The sequence below is a fragment of the Erpetoichthys calabaricus genome, chromosome 10 (genome assembly GCF_900747795.2).
Source record: "Erpetoichthys calabaricus chromosome 10, fErpCal1.3, whole genome shotgun sequence".
Taxonomy (NCBI): Eukaryota; Metazoa; Chordata; class Cladistia; order Polypteriformes; family Polypteridae; genus Erpetoichthys; species Erpetoichthys calabaricus.
Window position 1 is genome coordinate 66,615,381 of NC_041403.2, and position 22,946 is coordinate 66,638,326.

The window sequence follows — 22,946 nt, forward strand, 5'->3', positions numbered from 1 at the left end:
TTACAACGGGTGTGTTATTGTTGGTCTAAGCTGAGCCTTTACGGTGCTCCTAATGTGCGCATGTGTGACAGTTTTTTACACAAGTAAAATCTTTTACCTTTTTGCTCCCCTTTACTCTTTTTTGAACTTCCTGGGTACATTTTTAAAATGCTCTAGCAAATAGTTTTTTGGAGAATCAAATTTAGATGCCTAAGGGAACTTGGAAACATTTTGTTGATGGACCTTGGCAGGGTGAATAGACATGCCCATGTCAAAGAAAGTGAAGCTCCAACTGTTTGAACTTAAAATCAGTAAGTAAGGGTCAGTAAAAATTTTCATCATGGCTGTGAGACAGCCTGTTCTTCCTAACACAGGTGTTTCAGAGGTTGTTGGAGTTTGCCATGCATTATGTATTTCAAATTTTCTCAATTGTATCTTGCGAAAGACAGTACAAGAATATCAGTTTCTACGCATTGCTTGCTATTCACTTTTCTGTATTCCTGAAGAAACAGTTGTGTGTATGGCTTTTTAAAGTGTACAAGAAAGTGCTGCAGAGGGGTCTTGTCATTATTCTTATTAATTATTAATCACAATATGATTAGAATCAACAGATCTATTGTAATGATTAGCAAGCCTGATTCTTAAAGAACACTCTTCAGGTTAATGGGCAATAGCTGCTGTAAGTGGAGGAGTAACTCAAGTAACTCAGAGTTTTAAACTAGTTGAATTGTTCTAGGGTAATGAGAGTAAGTGTGTTGGGGAACATTTCTAGCTTTTATTAGCCTTTCAAGCTGCATAAGCAGACACCAAGGGTTTCTCTGTCTTAGCCTTAAAACAATGAGAGTGTAACATGTGGGTTCTGTTCCCCAAAAGCCGCAGAATAAGCTGTGGCAAAAGTTTTTTAAAGGAATACTTGACTGCCGGAACCCTTTCCCTCAAGAATAACTAGCAACAATTTGGTAATCATCATTTTGGTTTTCCTAGATATGGCAATCTTAAATATGTTAAGTGCACAGTACACAAGTCATCAAACTCTTAAACAGCTTTGCAGTAAAAATGTGAACTTACTCATGAAAATTTTTTAGAATGTTTTCTACACTGATCAGAATTGCACAGTGTAAATTAGCTTTCCTAATAATCCTGTCAAAAATGGCTGCTGTATATTGAAGGTATAGAGATGTATTATTTCCGGTATTGGCTGTCAACCAACTACAAATGAGTTTTTGAACAAATAATGCTTATGTTTATTCCAGTGGACAGGATGTAGTTTTAATTTTGGCAGTAAAGTATATAATTTCTTAATTTGCCACTAAATTTAGTTTACTAAGGTGCTAAGTACAAGAAAAGATGTGGAACAGTTCAAATGCATCTGAGAGCTTCTCGTTTTTATAAAGATGTCTAGTCAAAGAAGTTCATAGTATTGCTAATATCAATTGGATTTAATTTTGGAAGTTTATTATCAGATTACCTTTTGTTCTTAATAAAACTCTGGTTTCTTATTTTCAACTGTTAATGTGGTGTGATTTTCTTATTGCTTTGTGGAATTATTTGCATGAATTGCATAATGCTTTCAAGCATACATTCCAGATAACCTACAGATCAGTAGATCTTATTTTTGATACTGTAATTTTAAGATGTAGTGCATCATTATTAAACCTCGTTGAGTCCCTTTACCCTTTAATTACTTTTTGTCTCAAGAGGAGACAAAGGATTTTTCACAGTCAAATTAAACATTAGTTATTTGTCAACAAATATACATCATTATTAACCTGTATATTCAAGCAGGTTCTTAGAATGGCAGTTAAATCTATTTAGTTGCTTCGTAGTTTTCATCCTAAAGTGAGACTTTTCTGACACACAAAGGAGTGGATTATTGCTGTTAAATCTTCTGAAACTGTTTAACAAGCAATTTATTACTTAATGGTTTCACTGTGTGTGGCAAATTAAATTTGAATTAATGGTTCTACAAACTCTTAATACTTTTACAGTTGGGAGGAAACTCCTGGAATCAATTAGAGATAGAAAACCATTGTTCAGGATTATTGGTTCAATATGGGTATTAAACTCATCCAATATGTTTATTCTATCATAATTAATTACTTACATTAAATGTTGCACAAATGAGCATATTATCATATTAATTATACTTGATTGATATACCAAGTCACTTTTATGTTAAGTGCTCTGCACCGTTAAATGTTTTTGTGAGTCTGTATGTCAAAAAGGGTTTTAGCCACTCTTTAGGACGGTCAGCCGTTTTTTTTTTTTTTTTTGGTGTGTGTACATTGGACAGCCTAAATATGTGAAATGATACTTTTCAGATAATACAATTGTGTTTAATTAAATCAGGCAAGATTAATTTTCTAGAGAAAAGAAATGATTTTTAAATGTTTGATTATTCTTCCGGGAGCTGTTTGGGACAAGGTTTAAAGATGATGCCTTTCCCCTTTGTGTTACTGTATTGGCTATTCAATCTCCATTTTCATTTTGTGCGGAATAACTTTTTATAAATACCTCTAATACTCAAATGTTTCAAGAAGATGCATGATGACCATTGTGATGTGAATGGTTTCTTAGAGTAAATAGTTTTTTGTTCTTATCTGTACTTTTAATCAATAAAGAATATTTAACATAATGTATGATGTGTAATTGTCTTAATTTCTGTTTAAAGTGCTGTGTTGGTAATGTTATTCCAACTAGACTTCTGTAGGCATTATAGCTACTATTTAAGTTAGTCCACACAACTAAACCATGTCCCTAAATGTTAAGGTGTTTGTTAGAACCTTTTGGGAGTTAATGCATTCCATGACCAAAATTTCTAATTTGTTACTATGTTGAAACGCCCTTTTTTATATAAAATTGTATTAAACCCCCAGTGTTCTCTTACAGAATTACACATTATGGTATAAGTACATTAAATTAGGGTTTTTGAGTTTACCTTGCCACCAGAAAGGTACAGTATTGAATTGTTTTAAAATAAACCTTGTTTTTGTTGTGGTTTTCATGTGTTCTCATTTTTAGATTCTAAACTAGGTCCAGCAGAAGTCTGGACATCAAGGCAGGCACTGCAGGACCTTTACCAGAAAATGCTGGTGACAGATTTGGAGTACGCACTTGACAAGAAAGTTGAGCAAGATCTGTAAGCAACCGCATACCTTGAGTACTTTATTTTGTTATTGGACTTTATTTTATTATTGGCTTCCATGCATTACAAAGCTGATTAATTATGTTTTATTTTATTATTATTTTTATGAAATAGAAAAAAATACAATATACTTTGAAAAATTAAGATCTTGAAATACACTTCCAAGATTAATATTTCTTTTTTTTTTTCCTCTTTCTCTTAATATTTTTAGTTGGAACCATGCATTCAAAAATCAAATAACAACACTACAGAGTCAAGCTAAAAACAGAGCAAATCCCAACAGAAGTGAAGTACAGGCCAATTTGTCTCTTTTTCTTGAGGCAGCTAGTGGTTTCTACACACAGGTAAGTGAGGATCACTTTATTTAAAGTACCTAATGATAAAAAGTACTCCGCTCTAGTAGTTACCTGAAGATTTAACTTTAAAATGCTTGTAATGTCCTCAGCATTAAAAAAAATCTGTAATTGTAAGAGAGAGTTAGATTCTAGATATAAAAATTCTTGGCTCATTTAGTCAAAGATCATTTGTGACTTAAATTTGTTCATAGGGATGGAAGAAACTTCTAAATTGGCAGTGATAAGAGGTTTGAATGTGAAACCCTGGATTAAAATGATTTAAAAAGTTAAAGTATTTGTAAATATTGAATTCTGTTTGCATATGTACAGTAAATAAGTAATCAAAAATAATAGCAAAGATGATAAAATGAATTTTATCTCCTAATACATCTTTTCTATCAATAAATATGCATAATAAAATTCAGTATTAATTTACATTAGAAAAACTTGGTTGTATTCTTTGTTTTCAAAATGTAGATGATTTTTAAAATGTGGCCCTTGTTGCTGAGTGAAATATATAAGATTTTTTATTTTTAGATTGTCCAAAAATGTAATTTTTTGATTAATACTTCCTGTGCTATTGCATATTTTTAGTTTATTAAAATATGTGGTAATAGTTTAAGCTGCTACCTGTACTATTTTGAAAATAATCATTCTAGCAGATTGTGGCTGTTGCATGTAAAATATTATATGGTTTATTTTTTTTAAGTTATTTAATGTTATCTGGTAATGGTGTAAATGCAAGATCAAATGACAACTTTAGTCTTTCAAGAACGACAGCTCTCAAAACATTTATCTTCATAAAGCATTTTGTGTAAAGTGTTCCGAATTGAGGGGTTTGCAAGTCTTAGTAATATTTGTGAGAAAAGTATTTATTAAACAAATTTAGTCATTTGTACAGTTGTATACAAGTGGAATTTTTTAATGTAATGAAACTATATGCTGACATAGACTATTCATAGTACCAATGATTAAAAAAATTTAAGTGCATTTTTGGTGTGTCTATCACATATTCAGTTGTCTGTCCTTTCCCTGTACCTGTACTAGAGCTAGTGTAATTGCATTTTGAGCCCATCACCTGTCCATATTTCAATATGTAAAGAATGGTTACTGTGGAATATGGGGTTGTTCTGGCAAAGTTTCATGATTGCTATACATTATTTTGAGGTTCCTTTAATAATGGACTTTCTTTTCAGTTGAACTTTGATAGTAAAATGTGGTGGTTCACTGTATGACCATGACATTAAATGTTAGTTCACTACTTTTAGTTTAGAACATTTTAATTTCATTTAAAAATTAGAAAAGGATATTACCTTTGAAATTTGATTAGGGGTGTTTTCTATAAAAAGTACATTTTACTCTTAAAACTCATCACATCATGGTTTCATGCACTGTCATTTTATTTAGTACATAAACACTGTTTAGGCTGGGGTTCACAAACTTTGTTCTGGGGACCTACTGTAGGTTTTTGTTCCAACCAACTTCAGTTTTTAATTGGACTCCTGAGCTCATTTAGTGAACGGTTATTTCCCAGATTCTGTGTTTTGGGAACAACGTAGAAATTAGAAACCAAGTTTGGTTTAAAAAAAAAAAAAAAAAAATGTACTAAGCAGTCATATGGGAATAATGTATTTTTTTTCTTTTTAACAATATTTTCATCTTGATTTTCATTCTGCTCTTCCAGGTGTAATTGTTTAATTAATCCATTATTTACTAATTAATGGGTCTGACCTTAAAGTAGTTGCAACCTTTCGTGCTTCAGTTTTGTGTGCCTGCATGTCTGCTCTGCTTGGTTTTTAATTGTCATTAAAATGAAGGGAGCAAACTGCACAAAGAAAGGACAAAATATAATGAAATCAACAAAGAGTTAAGCATTTAAATCTATAGCAAAAATAGAAATATTTCTAAATGTCGTTTAAATTTAAAAATCATGCTGCTGTTCTTTTCTGAATATAGAATAAGAGAAGAGGGGAAAAAAAGCTAATTAAATGAGATAAATGTTATCAGTAGTCACTGTTTATAAATCTGGTTGAAACAAAAAACCTGAAGCCATATTTGATCCCCAATCCTGAGTCTGAGAACCCCTGTTTTAGGCTATTAAGAGCGATCAGATTCAGTATATTCGATAGCTATATTTGCAAATCTATCTGTAATGTATGTTTGTATCTCTGTGTAAATATATGAATACAGTACTGTGCATAAGTCTTGGGCAGTTGTCAAAAAAGTGTTGTAAAGAGAAATATTTTCAAAAATATGCCATACAGTAAATAGTGTTTAACTTCCTAGAAAGTATAGTAGACAGAAAAAACAAATGAAATCAGTGTTATGTTAACACCCTAGCCCAGTTGTTCTCAAACTGTGAAAAAAAGAAAACAAGAATCGAAAATGTGAAAAATACATCTATTGAAACCAAAACAAATTAACTTAAATTACACTCTGATACTAGAAAAATAAATATAGTTAGATAAATGTCGATAAAAGTTAAGTAGGTTAAATAAAATATGCATCTGTGATATATCATTAATTTAAAAAGAACAAATTAGTATTAGTGGGCTCCTTTCAAAAAAATGTTGGGGGGCACGATTAAAACTGTTATGAAAACTCAGGGTCGCAAATACTTAAAGGTTGAGAAACACTGCCCTAGCCCTTAAAGAAAAAGAAAAAAAAATCACTAATTCTCTTGGATACCCACTTTTACACAAGCCTGCAAGAACTTCAACTGAGCTTGTCCTTTCCTACAGCAAGTAAACTTCTGTCTTTCACGGCCAAAAATTTGAGTACCTACTGCCATTTTTTCAGCACATCAGTCCTTGTAGACTGTGCAGTCACCTGTTTTTTTGGCGGAGTCAGTTTTGGAAAATTATCTCCTTCCAAATACCCCCCGCGAAAGGTGAAAATCCGCGAAGTAAAAACTATATGATCATATGGTTATTTTTATATATTTTAAGCCCTTATAAACTCTCCCACACTATTATAAACATTTCCCGCACAATTATACAGCATAAACCCTTTGTATTCTCTTAGATATTAGGTAAGATTTGTTGAAATTATGTACGTATGTAAACACACTGTTTATATACAGTAAAACCTAAATATTATTTTAAAGATATTGAGCGTCTCCGATATCACATATGTTACAGCCATTACGACAGACAGGCCACCAGCAACAAATACGTACAATGCAAGAAAAATTGTATACAGTAAAATGTGTGTGTACAGTGACACTAAACTATGTACATGTAATATGTACTGTACGTAGAAAATTAATTATGGTTACTCACCAACAATGACACAATGACTTGTCCGATAACGATGAGTTTAATTTTACTGCACAACAAAGGAGAGTGTTACAGCTCTTCTAAAGGAGCCTCTTCAGGCGATTGTGTAGCACCGCTGATGTTCTTCTTCCGGCAGTCTTCAATCCAAATCCCTAAAGCAAATTCCATCCAGACTACCGCCTTATTACATCCACTTACAACTCGTTTTGTGCCCTGGTTAAAGGACACTGTGGCCGTAGATCTTCTATGCTTTTCCTCCTTTTTAAATAAAAACAATCGTGGACTCATTGATGCCATAATGGCGTTCTACAGCGGTGTAGCTGTTCCCTGCCTTCAACATATCCAAAACTTTTACTTTTTCGGCAATCGTTAGCATCTTCCGTTTGCGCTTGGGCTCGGCCCCGGAAGCAGTAGTAGGAGCAGATCGTTTTGGAGCCATAACAAAGGGCTTGACTATGCACAAAGATAAACAAAAAAGAGTACAAAAGTTAACTCTTTACACAGCGAAACACGTTAATGCTGAATGAGCAAGACGAGACTTCCTGGTTAACGCAGTGGAATCGAATAGGGCGCTTTGTCACTGAGCCAGTCAGCACACAGGAACTTAACTGCGTGATCTGATTTGGGTAGCTTCTCAGCCATCCCCCAATAGCGTCCCTTGTATGAAATCAACTGGGCAAACCAACTGAGGAAGCATGTACCAGAAGTAAAAAGACCCATTGTTCGCAGAAACCCGCGAAGCGTTATATATTTAGATATGCTTATATATAAAATCCGCGATAGAGTGAAGCCGCAAAAGTCGAAGCGCGATACAGCGAGGGATTACTATAATGGATAGGAGTACAACTCCAACTGTAATTTTTGTGACTTTTTTATAGTCTTAACATTGTAGTGAGAAGTCAAGAAAAATTACACCTTTCATTGGCTAACTAAAAAGATTACAATATGCAAAATTTCGAGGCAACTCAGGCCCCTTTAGGCAAGATCCGAATTGCTTTAAAAGCTTGCATATTGTAATCTTTTTAGTTAGCCAATAAAAGGTGTCATTTTGCTTGACTTCTCACTACATCCATAATGGCTAACATGATTCAGTACCCTAGTACTATAAAAACATTTATATGCAAGCCCCAAGACACCAACTACAAATGTAATTTGATTTAAAATTGACACTTTTAAAAGATTTATAGGTGATAGTTTTATTAATATGTATTGTATTATAGCCTAAATAGTAAGGCAAATTTAAAAAGTCACATTTAACTTTTGTTCTCATGTGATATAAAGCACAGAAGGCATGTTCTCAGTAGCTAAAAGCAGAAAAAAGTAAACATTAACAGCTTCTTTTGATTAACTGTAAAGTGAACCATATTAAAATGAATTTGTCCTAAAGAAGGGAATAGCCTCAATTAAATCCTTTTTCAGTGCTGCTGTCATGTGAAATCTGAAGATTCATCCATCCATCAATCCATTTTCTTAACCCTGCCGTTCAGGGTAGGGTTGTGGAGCAGCTGGAACCAATCCCAGCAAATCTTATTATTAGAGAGCAGTGGTAAAGCTGTAACAATAAAAGCAGCATATTGAACAATTTTATCTTGACAATCTTGTCCCTTTTAAGGCTCGTTTATACTTCGCGCTCAGAGCGCATATGCGCATGCATCATGGCTGCCACACGGTCCTAGCATTTATTTGACATGTCCTCTGAGCACTCCTCAGAAATTAATGCAATGTGTGGGCTAGTTGCAGTACCAGCAAAAAGTCGGGGGGCACAGTGTGATAAAAGTCGGAATGTGACTTCAGGGTCTCTGTTTACTATCTACATGTGACAGGATGCCACTTTGAGGATCCTCCGAGATCGATGTGCATGCTTCAATGTTTGATAAATAGTTCGATGTGGTGAAGCAAAATGCCGACATACAAATGCATTCATGGCGCTTTTATATTCACGTGTCAAATATTCCCCATCGTAATGACACAATACATTTTAAAGGTTTTTGCATACCATCTTCAGTGCTATCTTTTAAGGACATGGTGAAAAGGTGAATTTTTTGATTAAAGTGGATATTTTGGCTTTAATTTCAAATTGGTCACTTTAACCTCGTAGTTTACTTTATCATTAAAATAGACCATTGTAAACATCATCTTAAAGCCGACCCAGTTGTTAATCGCTACATGCTTTTGGGGCTTCCTCCTGACCTGACAGCAGTAATCGCCACATAGAATACATTACATTTATGATATTCCAGCTCCATTCACATTTAGAATCCTTAGATTTATACTTGATATCACTATCATGATGAAATGCATTAAAGAATGTATGTTGCATTTTACAGATAAATTGTTAATTTAAATAATGAAAACTGATAATAATTACACGTTATGGTGGAATGGCCTGCCTCTCTGGGAGTCGCGTCCCTTCTGTTCCCTGCCTGGAGTTTGCATGTTTTCCTGGTGGGTTTCTACTGTGTGCTCCGTTTTCCTTCCAAGGACATGCAGGTTTGGGGATTTGGTGACGCTAAAATGACGGTGTTCACCTTGCAATGAGCTAATGCCACGTCCAGTGATTGTTTCTGCCTCATGCCCGATGCTTGCAGGAATAGGTGCATCCCTGGATTGATGGATTAAATCAATAAACTTCCTATTCAGAGATATTGCGGCAAGGTGTCCTTGGAATTTAATGGGTGTTTCAGGCAATTCACAACACAGCAAAGCTGAACCTGTTCTCACAGTGATAATATCTCGTACTCCCACCTGATGGAATCTTCCAGATTTATGTAAAGTACATGCACAGGTATGAACAGTACAACACTTGCGTAGCAGCAGCGAACGCTAGAGCAAGCGTTGTGTCGCGTGAAGTATAAACCTGGCCTTAGGGTGTAAAGTCCCCATACACACAACCTTTTTTGAGTCCCCCGTTATCACAATCTTGTGTTGCAATACTTTATTTACGAGCTTTCTTATTCTCTGTATAATATGAGACAGGAATGCAAATTAAAATTTGCAATACTGTAAATCATTAGTTACCAATCATTACATGATATTGATGCCTCATGTAAAAGCTATGGTTAGAATCCTAGCCTATACTAAAGTTGGAATCAGGATCATAGTTAAAGCTGAAGTTATAAGCTGTTTTTTTTTTTTTTTTTTTCCTTAATTGTTCCACATCCGTGACGGTAACACAAGTCACTGCCTTTACTAAACATGTTAAATATCAGTGTTGATACTGTATACAGAACATCCCTCATCTTAAATGTGTACATACATACAAGAGAGAAAGCACCTTTATATTTACTTATTTGGCTGACCCCTTAATCCAATGCGACTTGCAATATTTATGATACAATTTGTTACATTTCTTTTTTTACAGTTAGAGCACAGGCAGGTCAAGTGACTTGTTCATGGTCACACAGTGTCAGTAGCGGGAATTGAACCCACAACCTCATGATTTAGAGTCCAAAGCCTTAACCACTACACCACACTGCCTAACATTTTCCTCTTTAAAACTAAAATAACAAAAGTAAATGGTAGCCTTTGTTTTACAGAGGTAAAAGTATATTGTAGGTCATTACTGTTGAAAATATATGCATTGGAAATGGTATTTTTGTAAAGATTTTATATTCTTAAATTTTTTTTCAGTTGCTGCAGGAGCTTTGCACGGTATTCAATGTGGATTTGCCTTGCCGGGTAAAATCTTCACAGCTCGGAATAATTAGCAATAAACAGATTAACACCAGCGCCATTGTAAAGCCACAGCCAAGTTCATGCTCTTATATTTGCCAGCATTGCCTTGTACACCTTGGAGACATTGGTAAGTCCATATCCTTTTTTTTTTTTTTAAATATATATATGGTTGTTGCAATGTCCTTGCATAAAATGCTGCTGCTTCATTCATTTTTTTACTCCTTCATTCTCCCTTTGGGCCTCATAACATGTATTTGATTAATGTGTGCCCTCTTACCCAGTCAATTATCTACACATACCAGTACCACCTCAGTCTGTGTTTTTATTTTTTTATATTTCATTTTATTAAAATCAAAAACATTCCATACATGCAAGTCAAGTTTAACAAAACTGGTTTGAAATAAATCGATACCCAGTCTGTGATTTTAGCATGCTACTTATTACATTCTCAGCAATCATTTCAAGTCTCAAACCTTCTTCTTTGTCATTAAAACTCCTGGAATTTTTGAGATCATTGATATTCTAAATCACCATCCTAAATCTCTCAACTTTAACTACTTTTATAATGCTAGTAAGTTTTTTTTTTTGTAGTTGCCAAAGAAGAAAGACTCCAAAGCTGTTTCCATGCACTTATTGTTTTTCTTATGGCTCAGTCTTCATATGTATTCTACATTGAATTTAGTAGCACAGTTTCTGATATTTACCCATACTAGAATAGTAGACGACGTCTGTCTCCCATATTTTCAACAAGCAGAGGTTTTGCTAATTACTAATAGTCAAACCCTCCTGCACGTAACCTTTTTATGAACATGCTTCCTATTTTCACTTGTGGGGAAGAAGAATGATTTGTTTGTTATTCAGTTAATTATCAGGTTCTCCTTTCATAAAGGCAATAATTTAGACAATTTAGTTGTAGTCCCACTTTATTCACCTTTCCTTTCTCTGTAGATTGTTGTTCATTCCCATTACATTTGTATTATGGTAACTGAGCCACACTCATTTTAGGATGCAGAGTAATGTGTATTTATCGTTATTGCAAAAGAATTGTAAAATTGGGATAGTTGCTTATACAATATATCAAAATAAAAGATAGGACATAAGGCAAACATATACTGAATAACACAGTAGAGGTTGTTCCTAGTTTGTTTGACTAGGGCTTTTCTGGAATTTCTTGATTTTTACCGTTTTTTTAGTGTGAATTTTAACATGATGTCACAGTTGGCTCAGTCCTACTCTACGCTCAGCTGATCATTAGGATGCTTGTTGAGCTTCTTTTTTGTAATCATATAAGTTAAAGGTTTGTAAATGCCCAAAGTTTATCTGACAGTGAATCATGAGCTTGTTACACAGTAACAGTTAAACATGATAAAACAGGTCTTTATTTGGCTGTTTACTAGGTATATAAACCACATTCATATATTACTGGATAATTGGAAAATGCAAGTTTACCCAGTCAGAAATTTAATGTTAATGTCCTAAAGGTGGGAGCACTTTGAGTCTAACAGCAATAATCCATATAACTGTGATGTAACCTTTCATCTCAGTCAATAATCTTAAAAATAACTTGTTCAGCCAGAAGTAACATTTTTATGGTTGAATTTTACTAGGAATTATGTGATGCATATTTAATCTATTGACTGTGTTCTTTATGTTCTCCTAAAAATTACACATAGCTTTAAATGCTATTTGTACAGTCCCAAGTAGCAAATCAGCAGCAACCTCACATTTTCCCCAACAATCTCATTGGAAAGTCACATGAATTTCTAGATGTTGGAAGGTGAGACGTCACAAATGAGAATTCTAAAAATATCTATAGCAACATGAACAGAGTGAAAGTGCTAATCTGTCTTTGGTATAAGTAAAATACTTTTAAAATACCAAGCCATTAAGGAAGATGCCCAGTCCAGCATAGGGGTTTGTTGTGCTCACGGTTTAAATGAATTACATAGTGCAATTATTATCTTTTCACAATTGTGTGGTTTTTGCTTTCCTCAACTTACTTTTGCTGTTGGGTTTTTGTGATGTCTTCTATGGTTTCGTAGGGGAAAATACAACTTTTACTAACACACATGCTTAAAGTTTGAGAGTTCTTTATTTTATTAAGGTGTATTCCACCAGATTAGGTGCAGTCATTCACATATTGCTTACGCTTGAAAGTTTGAATCTTAGGGATGGTGTCACCACACTTGCACCAGGCTATTCATATGCTTGAAAAAGAATAACTTCAAGATAAGAATAATTCTGAGGCAAAAATAGAGAGCATGTTAGTGTCTTGGCTCCAGAGAGAACACAGAGGTGCATACACCAAGCTTTTACAAAGAGGTGAAACCTTTGCTGGTTGGATCAGAATCCAATATAATCCATTCCTACAGTACTTGTAGGTTATAGGTTACAGTACTTATAGGTTCCTGAGAGGATTCTTTTGAGCAATAAACAGTTCAGCTTGTGGTTAAAAAATTAAGATGAGCATCTTTTTAGGCACCACTTTGATTAGCAGACATATCAGTACACTTTGGTTTACACCATTATTTAGGTCAGATCAATACAGAAGACAAAGCTGACTGAGTATGGGCTAACACCGTAGAGCTACAGATTGGTTCAGTTTCTCAATTTAGCTTCCTGGCATGCAGATGAAGAATGAGGTTGCTGCCTTTCTGCATCTCTGTCAAGTCAGTTTTTTTTTTTTTTAGCAGAATAATCATTGTGTGCTGCAAAAAGCCTAGCAAAAAGCAAAACCTTGTCTTACACTGTATGCTGAAGAAAATTATTCTGTTAACTGTCCATATGGCAGGCATTTAACTCTTTCACATGTACCTTCTTTTTCTTTTTCTAATTTTTAGTAAAACACCATGACATGTTAATTTTTCATGTTTCCAAAAGTGTATATCAGCATTTTTTCCTGCCTGTATATGTCTCGCAGTGAAGTAGTATTGTGTTGGTTCTTGCCTGGGCATAAACCAACATTCTCTCACCCTATAGTTTTCCCCGTCACTCAGCTAGTCACCTTCATTGGCTCCAATAATATAGCCATTTTTTTAGATAATCCAGCCACTTCAAATCATGCTGGCCAATCGTATTCTTTTTCTTGTCATACGTATGAAATTCTTTCATACACCTTCTAGGACTTCACTGTGCTTTTTTTTTCTAGTTGACCTTTTTGCTTGCTACTTTTTTTTGACACTCCTGTAAAAAATCACCTCTCACTGTGAGTTGCCTTGTTTATGGTCTACCACCACATCTCCATGTTTTTTTTGGCTGTTCTTTATAAAGCACTAAGCTGCTGCTTCTTTGTTGTCAATCATGCATTATCCCATATCTTCCTATATGTGACTAAAGACAGATGATTTTTTAGGCATGTGATACACTGTTATCTCGGCAAATTCACTTGGCTAGTCCTCATTCAACTTCCTTAATCAGTAGCCCCAGGAAACTGTTTTTTAACTTTTCCTCAAATTTCTGGCCAAAACAACTTTGCTATTATCCTGACATGATTAAAAATTAGCAAATGACTTGTAAAAGAGTTTACAGTCAATACTGAAAAAATCTAATTTAAATAGCTGGTGTATTTGTAATCCAGATTTTAATATTATTTCACACTGCTGTATATTTTTCAGATAGTATAGTAGCACTTTATTTGATTTCTGATAAAATTATCCATCTCAGTTTTGTGATTTACTGATCAAAACTGTCATGTGGCAGTTAAATATATATAAAAAGTGCCGTTCACTCTGGAGGGAGAATAAAGGATAACTGAATAATACAGTATATTTGTTTCTCTTTCTGAGTCATTGTGCTTTTGATTGTACTATTTCTTGGTTCTTAATAGTATCTTGATTATCCAAATTCTCTTATCATGTATTCTGTTAGTTATGCTAAGTGTTAAAGCTGTGAATATTTAATAATGGATATATTTTAGACTGATCTCTCCAAATTATTTTTTGTTTTAATTTGCAGCACGCTACCGTAACCAAACAAGTCAGGCAGAGTCTTACTACCGACATGCTGCTCAGCTTGTACCTTCAAATGGTAATTTGTGTGTGTTATGTGTGTGTGTATGTATGTATGTATGTATGTATTTATACGATATACTTTATAGTATTTAAGCTGTAGATGTAAGGATGAATGAAATGATCAGCATGATGCCTTAATTTTTTTATGTCAGGTTTCATTTATGATGCATTTTGAAATATCCTTTTTGCTCTACAGAAAAAAATGTTAAAAGCAGTAAGATTTTTAATGGCAGTGGATGCACGAAGCAAACAGTTTAGCTGGCATCTGTGAATTTCTTTGTTGTGCACTTGGCATGTAATTAATATGATGATTGGAGAAAAAAGCATGCACAGTCCACTTATCAAATAAAACCTCAGAGTTAATGGTATTTCAAGTTATAATGTACATTTTGGGTTTCCAGTGCATATTTATGATAGGACACATTTCCTCCCACACTTAGTTTTTTTTTTTCCAGCAGCATGCTGGAAAAAAAAAAGTGTAATGGTATTTCTTTCTATGCTGATCAATTTTTCAACATTTAGGCTGGTGTTCAGCTTCTTTTACTTTTGTGTGAAGGCATTGTTCCTTTGTTTTCAACTTTCTTGTAAAATTATTGGAGGGAATTACAGACTCTGTCAGAGTCTGACACATTAGTGCCAAATCCAGATTCAACAGTCCCCCTTTTTAAATGTGGGCGAATGTGTAACAGGGCTGAAGTGAGTTAGCCTATTACAAAAAAGAGTAAATGTGCAAGTGGCCTCATTCCCATGGTGTCAAAAAAAAAAATTACTCAGGATAGACATAGATCTCCTTTAGTTAACTATGAAGACTTCTTTTTCATTGCAGAAATTTCATACTTGCGTCACAGTAAATTAAAGGCATTTTCCAATAGAATTAAATCTCTTTTTACTCACAGTTTTTAAGTTTTGGTCAGTAATAGCAGATTTCCATACACACAGTAAATTGTTTGCTTCCAGCTTGGGGTGGGTAGAGTTCCTCTATATTGTTGTTACAGGGGTAGCTCATCAAATGTTATGACCTCAGCTCACTTTGTGGATGCAAGATAGATGCTTGCAGTGAAGTATCTGCTTTTTAAGAGTCTCCCACATAGGATCTTGTTATGTTGATTTAAACATGCATTAAACAACCTTTTCCCTAGTTGTTCATACTTGGTTACAAATACATACACAAGGGTGGACAAATCGGTGGTCTGGAGTGGACAACCAAACTATAAATTCACAAAGCCCAGTGGACTACCAGATGTTTTAGATTTTGGTCCATCCACTATTTCCTTACTCACAAGCAATTTGATAAAATAATCTTTTTTTTAATGTATGATCTCAACTTTGGTGTTGCTTTTAAAGAGAGCTGCTTATAGCACACTAGACTGCAGTAACCCCTGTCTGAAGCCATTTTGAAGCATCCGCACTGTTTGCGAGTTCAGAGCAACAAAAATGACATCGGATGCGGCAGGCATTTTCATCATGTGCTATACACAATTTTTTTCTAACTATGCAACGATGGGGGTTTGGCACGGTGTTCCCCTAAATATTGAATTTTGAGGATACTTTTTCCTCAAAGTAGTGTTGGGCTACAGGGAGTAGACCAAGTCAGAGAATGCAGTGTTGTTTGATAAATGGCCCTTTGTTTTCAGGATTGTAAAAGTGAGAAGGCACAGCAACATTACAGTTTTTACTAGTCAGCCTACAATATCTAACAAATGATGATGCAGTGCTGTGTCATTTCAAGAAGTGTAAAGCTTAGACACACAAATGTACACTGAAGCAGCAGGTCACTCTCTTTTCAACTGACAGGGCTTACCACAGCGGAGAAAATTACCTAAAATATTCAGCAGCTTGTTGATCACATGTGATGTATTGAATGTTCAAACAATTCTCCAGTGACAAACCTTTCAAGTGTTCATCCTAGAAAATGAACATTAGCTGTCCGATTTCAAAAGGATATACTCCATTACAAACATTTTAACTAACTTTTGGATTCACAGCTCTATACATAGATCACTGGCTGTGGTCAGCTAAACGTTTATGACACTGTAAAGACGTATTGCACCTCAAAATAACCTTGAAGTCGAACTGAAGATGTTTTTGACAAGGGAACTAATTTCCAGGGTCTAAAATAGGCCTGAATACAATATTAATGCATTATTAGAGTACATTAGAATAACACCACACATCAACATGATATAGTCCTTTAAAAATCAACTTCTTGCTAAAATATTCTCTACCAAGATGCTGTGGTTTTTATATTATGAAAGAAGAGTGCAATGCACTTGTGTACAAGAAAACTTTACAAGTAGAAAGTTGCAGGTAAACCTTAACCCCATATTATATATCTGAGCTTCCATAAAGTGTACCTGGTCTATCAAGTTTGCAAAGTTGGTAGCCTATCAGACTACCATTTCCATTAACAATTCGTTCACTCCTGCAGTAATTTTTTTTGTTTTGTTATGTATGGTATGGGGAATAATTTCTTGTTTTGCCAGAAAGGCTAAGTACTGACAGTTCTTTCGTACTTTAGTCATCATTTATTTTTATAGCATTGTGAACAGGAAAGTATCAGCTTAATCACAAGAAATTATACATTGCCCAGCTCTTGTGTTTTATGTGTGTGTATAGGGTTTGCTTTTATAATTTAGTATTGCATAGTAAGCAATACTGCAATCATATCTCTTTGCAGATTAAAATGTTTAAGAATATTAATATACACTAATATTCAACATTTTGGAATCACTAAGAAATTTTAATGTTTTTCATAGAAAAGATACCATTAAATTGATTTTAAAATACATCTAGGACATTACTAGTATTGCAAATAGCTAATACTGCTTGTAGTTACAAATTTATTATTCAGATATGACTGCAAAGCCTCATTTTTAGTCAGAAAATGTATGGGTGATTCCAAACTTGTGAATTCTAGTGTAAACTTTGACAAGCAAATTTAACAATATATTTTTTTTAGGGCAACCCTACAATCAGCTGGCTATTCTAGCTTCCTCTAAAGGTGATCACCTGACTACAATCTTTTACTACTGCAGAAGTATTGCTGTAAAGTTTCCATTTCCTGCTGCTTCCACAAACCTTCAGAAAGCACTGTCAAAAGCTCTTGAGAGGTATTAACTCAAAAATATTGCCATTTTTTATTTTTTATGTATAGCTGTACTTTTTATACAATTTTTTTTTTATTCTTTCCCACATAATAAGTAAAATCTTGTTTACATTTTGTTCATGCATATTTAAATTTATTTTTTGCCAATAAGTCTTTTAAAATTTACCCCAGTATTAGATACTTATCAGATATTTGTAGCCAGAATAAAATATAAAAAAACTGCTAAAATTATATGATTCACAATTAACCATTTCTTTTCGAGCCAAAATGAATCATTGATTTATTTGTAGTTTTTGACACCTTCATGATGGAAATTATTAACCATCAAATTTGACTCTCTTAAGCGGATTTTAAATGTAGCTAATGCTGCTTTACACCAGTTAGGAACTTGGAAATAGAAAGAATTTTCTAATAACAAGGAGCTCACATTCAAGTTCACGCTTCTGTAGTTTTTTCTCTGTTTTCCAGCAAAGTGCAAAATACTGTGTATATATGTGTGTACAGTATATATGTATATACTGTGTGTGTCTTTGGTATATAATATACAGTACTGTGCAAAAGTTTTAGGCAGGTGTGAAAAAATGCTGTAAACAAAGAATGCTTTCAGAAATATAAATAATGATTATTGTTATCAATTTACAAAATGCAAAGTGAGCGAACAAAAGAAAAATCTAAATCAAATCAATATTTGGTGTTAATACCTTTTGCCTTTAAACCAGCATCAATTCTTATAGGTACATTTGCACAAAGTCAGGGATTTTGTAGGATTATAGTCAGGTGTATGATCAACCAGTTATACCAAACAGGTGCTAATGATCATCAATGTCACACGTAGGTTGAAACACAGTTATTAACTGAAACAGAAACCGCTGTGTAGGAGGCTTAAAACAGGGTGAGGAACAGCCAAACTCTGCTACCAAGGTGAGGTTGTGGAAGACCGTTTCATGTCATTGAGCACAGCAACAAGACACAAGGTAGTTATGCTGCATCAGCAAGGTCTCTCCCAGACAAAGATTTCAAAGCAGACTGGGGTTTCAAGATGTGCTGTTCAAGCTCTTTTGAAGAAGCACAAAGAAACGGGCAACGTTGAGGATCGTAGACACAGTGGTCGGCCAAGGAAACTTAGTGCAGCAGATGAAAGACACATCAAGCTTATTACCCTTCGAAATCGGAAGATGTCCAGCAGTGCCATCAGCTCAGAACTGGCAGAAACCAGTGGGACCCAGGTAGACCCATCTACTGTCCGGAGAAGTCTGGCCAGAAGTGGTCTTCATGGAAGAGTTGCAGCCAAAAAGCCATACCTCCAATGTGGAAACAAGGCCAAGCGACTCAAGTATGCACGAAAACATAGGAACTGGGGTGCAGAAAAATGGCAGCAGGTGCTCTGGACTGATGAGTCAAAATTTGAAATATTTGGCTGTAGCAGAAGGCAGTTTGTTCGTCAAAGGGCTGGAGAGCGGTACAATAATGAGTGTCTGCAGGCAACAGTGAAGCATGGTGGAGGTTCCTTGAACATTTGGGGCTGCATTTCTGCAAATGGAGTTGGAGATTTGGTCAGGATTAATGGTGTTCTCAATGCTGAGAAATACAGGCAGATACTTATCCATCATGCAATACACTTATCCATCATGCAATACCATCAGGGAGGCGTATGATTGGCCCCAAATTTATTCTGCAGCAGGACAACGACCCCAAACATACAGCCAAAGTCATTAAGAACTATCTTCAGCGTAAAGAACAACAAGAAGTCCTGGAAGTGATGGTATGGCCCCCACAGAGCCCTGATCTCAACATCGAGTGTGTCTGGGATTACTTGAAGAGACAGAAGGATGTGAGGAAGCCTACATCCACAGAAGATCTGTGGTTAGTTCTCCAAGATGTTTGGAACAACCTACCAGCTGAGTTCCTTCAAAAACTGTGTGCAAGTGTACCTAGAAGAATTGATGCTGTTTTGAAGGCAAAGGATGGTCACACCAAATAGACAGATACTTTATTAATCCCAAGGGGAAATTCACATACTCCAGCAGCAGCATACAGATACAAAAAACAACATTAAATTAAAGAGTGATAAAAATGCAGGTAAAAATAGACAATAACTTTGAATAATGTTAACGTTTACCCCCCGGGTGGAATTGAAGAGTCACATAGTTTGGGGTAGGAACGATCTCCTCAGTCTGTCAGTGGAGCAGGACAGTGACAGCAGTCTGTCGCTGAAGCTGCTCCTCTGTCTGTAGGTGACACTGTTTAGTGGATGCAGTGGATTCTCTATAATTGATAGGAGCCTGCTGAGCACCTGTCACTCTGCCACAGATGTCAAACTGTCCAGCTCCATGCCTACAAATGAGCCTGCTTTCCTCACCAGTTTGTCCAGACGTGAGGTGGCCTTCTTCTTAATGCTGCCTCCCCAGCACACCACCGCATAGAAGAGGGCGCTCGCCACAACCGTCTGATAGAACATCTGCAGCATCTTATTGCAGATGTTGAAGGACGCCAGTCTTCTAAGGAAGTATAGCCAGCTCTGTCCTCTCTTGCACAGAGAATCAGTATTGGCAGTCCAGTCCAATTTATCATCCAGCTGCACTCCCAGGTATTTATAGGTCTGTACCCTCTGCACACAGTCACCTGTGATGATCACGGGGTCCAGGAGGGGCCTGGGCCTCCTAAAATCCACCACCAGCTTCTTGGTTTTGCTGGTGTTCAAGTGTAGGTGGTTTGAGTCGCACCATTTAACAAAGTCCTTGATGAGGTTCCTATACTCCTCCTCCTGCCCACTCCTGATGCAGCCGACGATAGTAGTGTCGTCAGCAAACTTTTGCACGTGGCAGGACTCCGAGTTATATTGGAAGTCCGATGTATATAGGCTGAACAGGATCGGAGAAAGTACAGTCCCCTGTGGCGCTCCTGTGTTGCTGACCCCAATGTCAGACCTGCAGTTCCCGAGACGCACATACTGAGGTCTGTTTGTAAGATAGTCCACGATCCATGCCACTAGGTATGAATCTACTCCCATCTCTGTCAGCTTGTCCCTAAGGAGCAGAGGTTGGATGGTGTTGAAGGTGCTAGAGAAGTCCAGAAACATAATTCTTACAGCACCACTGCCTCTGTCCAAGTGGGAGAGTGATCGGTGTAGCATATAGATGATGGCATCCTCCGCTTCCACCTTCACCTAGTATGTGAACTGCAGAGGGTCGAGGGCGTGGCATACCTGTGGCCTCAGGTGGTGAAGCAGCAGCCGCTCCATGGTCTTTATCACATGTGACGTCAGAACGACATATACTATATATTGATATATTGATTTGATTTAGATTTCTTTTGTTCATTCACTGCATTTTGTTGATTGATTGAAAGTAAATGATTAACACTTCCATTTTTGAAAGCATTCTTTGTTTATAGCATTTTTTCACACCTGCCTAAAACTTTTGCACAGTACTTTATATAAATAATACACACACAGTGCCTTCCCGAAGGTTTGGGACAGAGACATTTTTCCTTGATTTACCTTCTGTTCCACAGTTTAAAATCAAGCATAAAGTTTGATATAGTTGGTGACACAGGTGCTTGTGATTAAGCAAGTGTGTATTGCTTCATTAGTACAGGCACAAGATACCTAGGCTTGCTTCTGCCTACAGACTACCTTTGGAGTCTGTAGTTGCCATTGTTAAACATGAAAACGAGCACTGTGCCAGTGAAAGCCAAAGAAGCCATTATGCAGCTGAAACACAACAATAACACGTTGGAAAAATCTTAGGATTACCTAAATCAACTGTGTGGAATATCATTAAGAAGAAAGAACGTATCCGTGAACTCATTAATCGCAAAGGGACTGGTAGGCAAAGACAAAGCCCCATACACCTGTCTGACAGATCAGAAATGGTCTTCAGGTGGCAGATTTCTATGTGTCAGACACTAGTATCTGCAGAAAGCTTCATAAAAAGTAATACAGAGACTACATTGCAAGATGCGTACCACTAGTTAGACACAAAAACAGGATGGCCAGAATACAACTTGCCAAAAAATACTTAAAAGAGCCTGCAGAATTTTGGAAAAAGACAACACAAATATCAACCCTGTATCAGACTGATGGCAATAGCAAAGTGTAGAGACAATAAGGAACTGCCCAAAGCACACCACCTCATCTTTTAAACATCGTGGTGGGGGTGTTAATGCTTTGGCGTGTTTGGCTGCCACAGGTACTCGCATAACTTCTCTTAATTGATGATGTAACTGCTGTTAGTAGTTGCACAATGAATTCTGAGGTGTATAGAAAACTCTTATCTACTCAAGTTCATCCTACAACAAGAAATGATCCCAAACATACTACTATGGCAACACATGAGTTTTTCAGAGTTAAAAAATTTTATATTTTTGAATGCCCAAGCCAGTCTCCTGATTTAAATCCAGTTGAGCATGCATTACATATGCTAAAGAGAAAACATAAGGGGACAAGCCCCCCAAAACAAGCAGGAGCTGAAGACGGCTGCATTAGAGACTTGGCAGAGCATCACCAGAGAAGATACACTTAGGACCTGGTAATGTCTGTGAATCGCAGACTTCAAGCAGTCATTGCATGCAACAAATATGCAACAAAGTATTAAATACAGGTATGTTTGCTTTAATAGACCTACCATTGCTATGTCCTAAACATTATGGTGCCCTGAAATGGGGGAACCATGTAAAAAAAAAAAACTGTCATCAATTCTACATGGTGTGATGGAAATTTATGCAAATACCCTTAAATTAAAGTCTGCAGTGTACATTTTAATCACATCTGAATTGTTTGATTTGTAACTTTACACTGTGGAGCAGAGGGATAAAGTGAGGAAAACTGTCTTTGCCTCCAACATTCTGGAGTGCACGATATGTATTGCTTCGTGTTCTTTAGGTTCACTCCTTAAAAAATTACCCTATTAACTTATTTTACTGTATAATAATTAAAATTGCATTATTTTGACTTCTATTTCTTTCAATATAGTCGGGACGAAGTAAAGACTAAATGGAGTGTATCAGACTTCATTAAAGCCTTTATCAAGTTCCATGGCCATGTGTATTTAAGTAAGAGTTTGGAGAAGCTAAACAACTTGAGAGAAAAGCTTGAAGAACAATTTCAGGTACAGTTTTCATTTAAATCGGGCTCAGCTTGTTTTTCAACTGTTCATTTAAATCTTCTTGCACATTATAAAATATATGGTTTGTGTTATGGAGTTCATTTTTGCTATTTTTTCTTTATTGCCTTGGTTAAACACAATTCAGCAGCATTTTTAAATGACTTGCCACCCCTCTACAGTGTCTATAGATTGTCCGTAGATGTCCCACCACTATGTACTGTATATTAGTGGCTCATCCTTCTTGTTAACTGAAGTCTACACTTCATTAGACATGCTTAACTGATTATAGTATCTGTGTATTCAGTCTTGACTA

The 22,946-nt window shown here is 35.7% G+C and overlaps 1 protein-coding gene across 2 annotated transcripts in view; it reads left to right on the top strand.

Annotated features, from left to right (window-relative positions):
• Window positions 1–22,946, top strand: part of smg7 (SMG7 nonsense mediated mRNA decay factor) — a 117,446-nt gene that overhangs the window by 53,170 nt on the left and 41,330 nt on the right. For both annotated transcript variants that reach the window (XM_028811344.2, XM_028811345.2), the window contains exons 3-8: window positions 3,001–3,118; window positions 3,336–3,468; window positions 10,368–10,539; window positions 14,367–14,438; window positions 17,382–17,532; window positions 22,501–22,636. In XM_028811344.2, coding sequence (XP_028667177.1) covers window positions 3,001–3,118; window positions 3,336–3,468; window positions 10,368–10,539; window positions 14,367–14,438; window positions 17,382–17,532; window positions 22,501–22,636 — 782 coding nt within the window. The remainder of the gene's footprint in view (window positions 1–3,000; window positions 3,119–3,335; window positions 3,469–10,367; window positions 10,540–14,366; window positions 14,439–17,381; window positions 17,533–22,500; window positions 22,637–22,946) is intronic.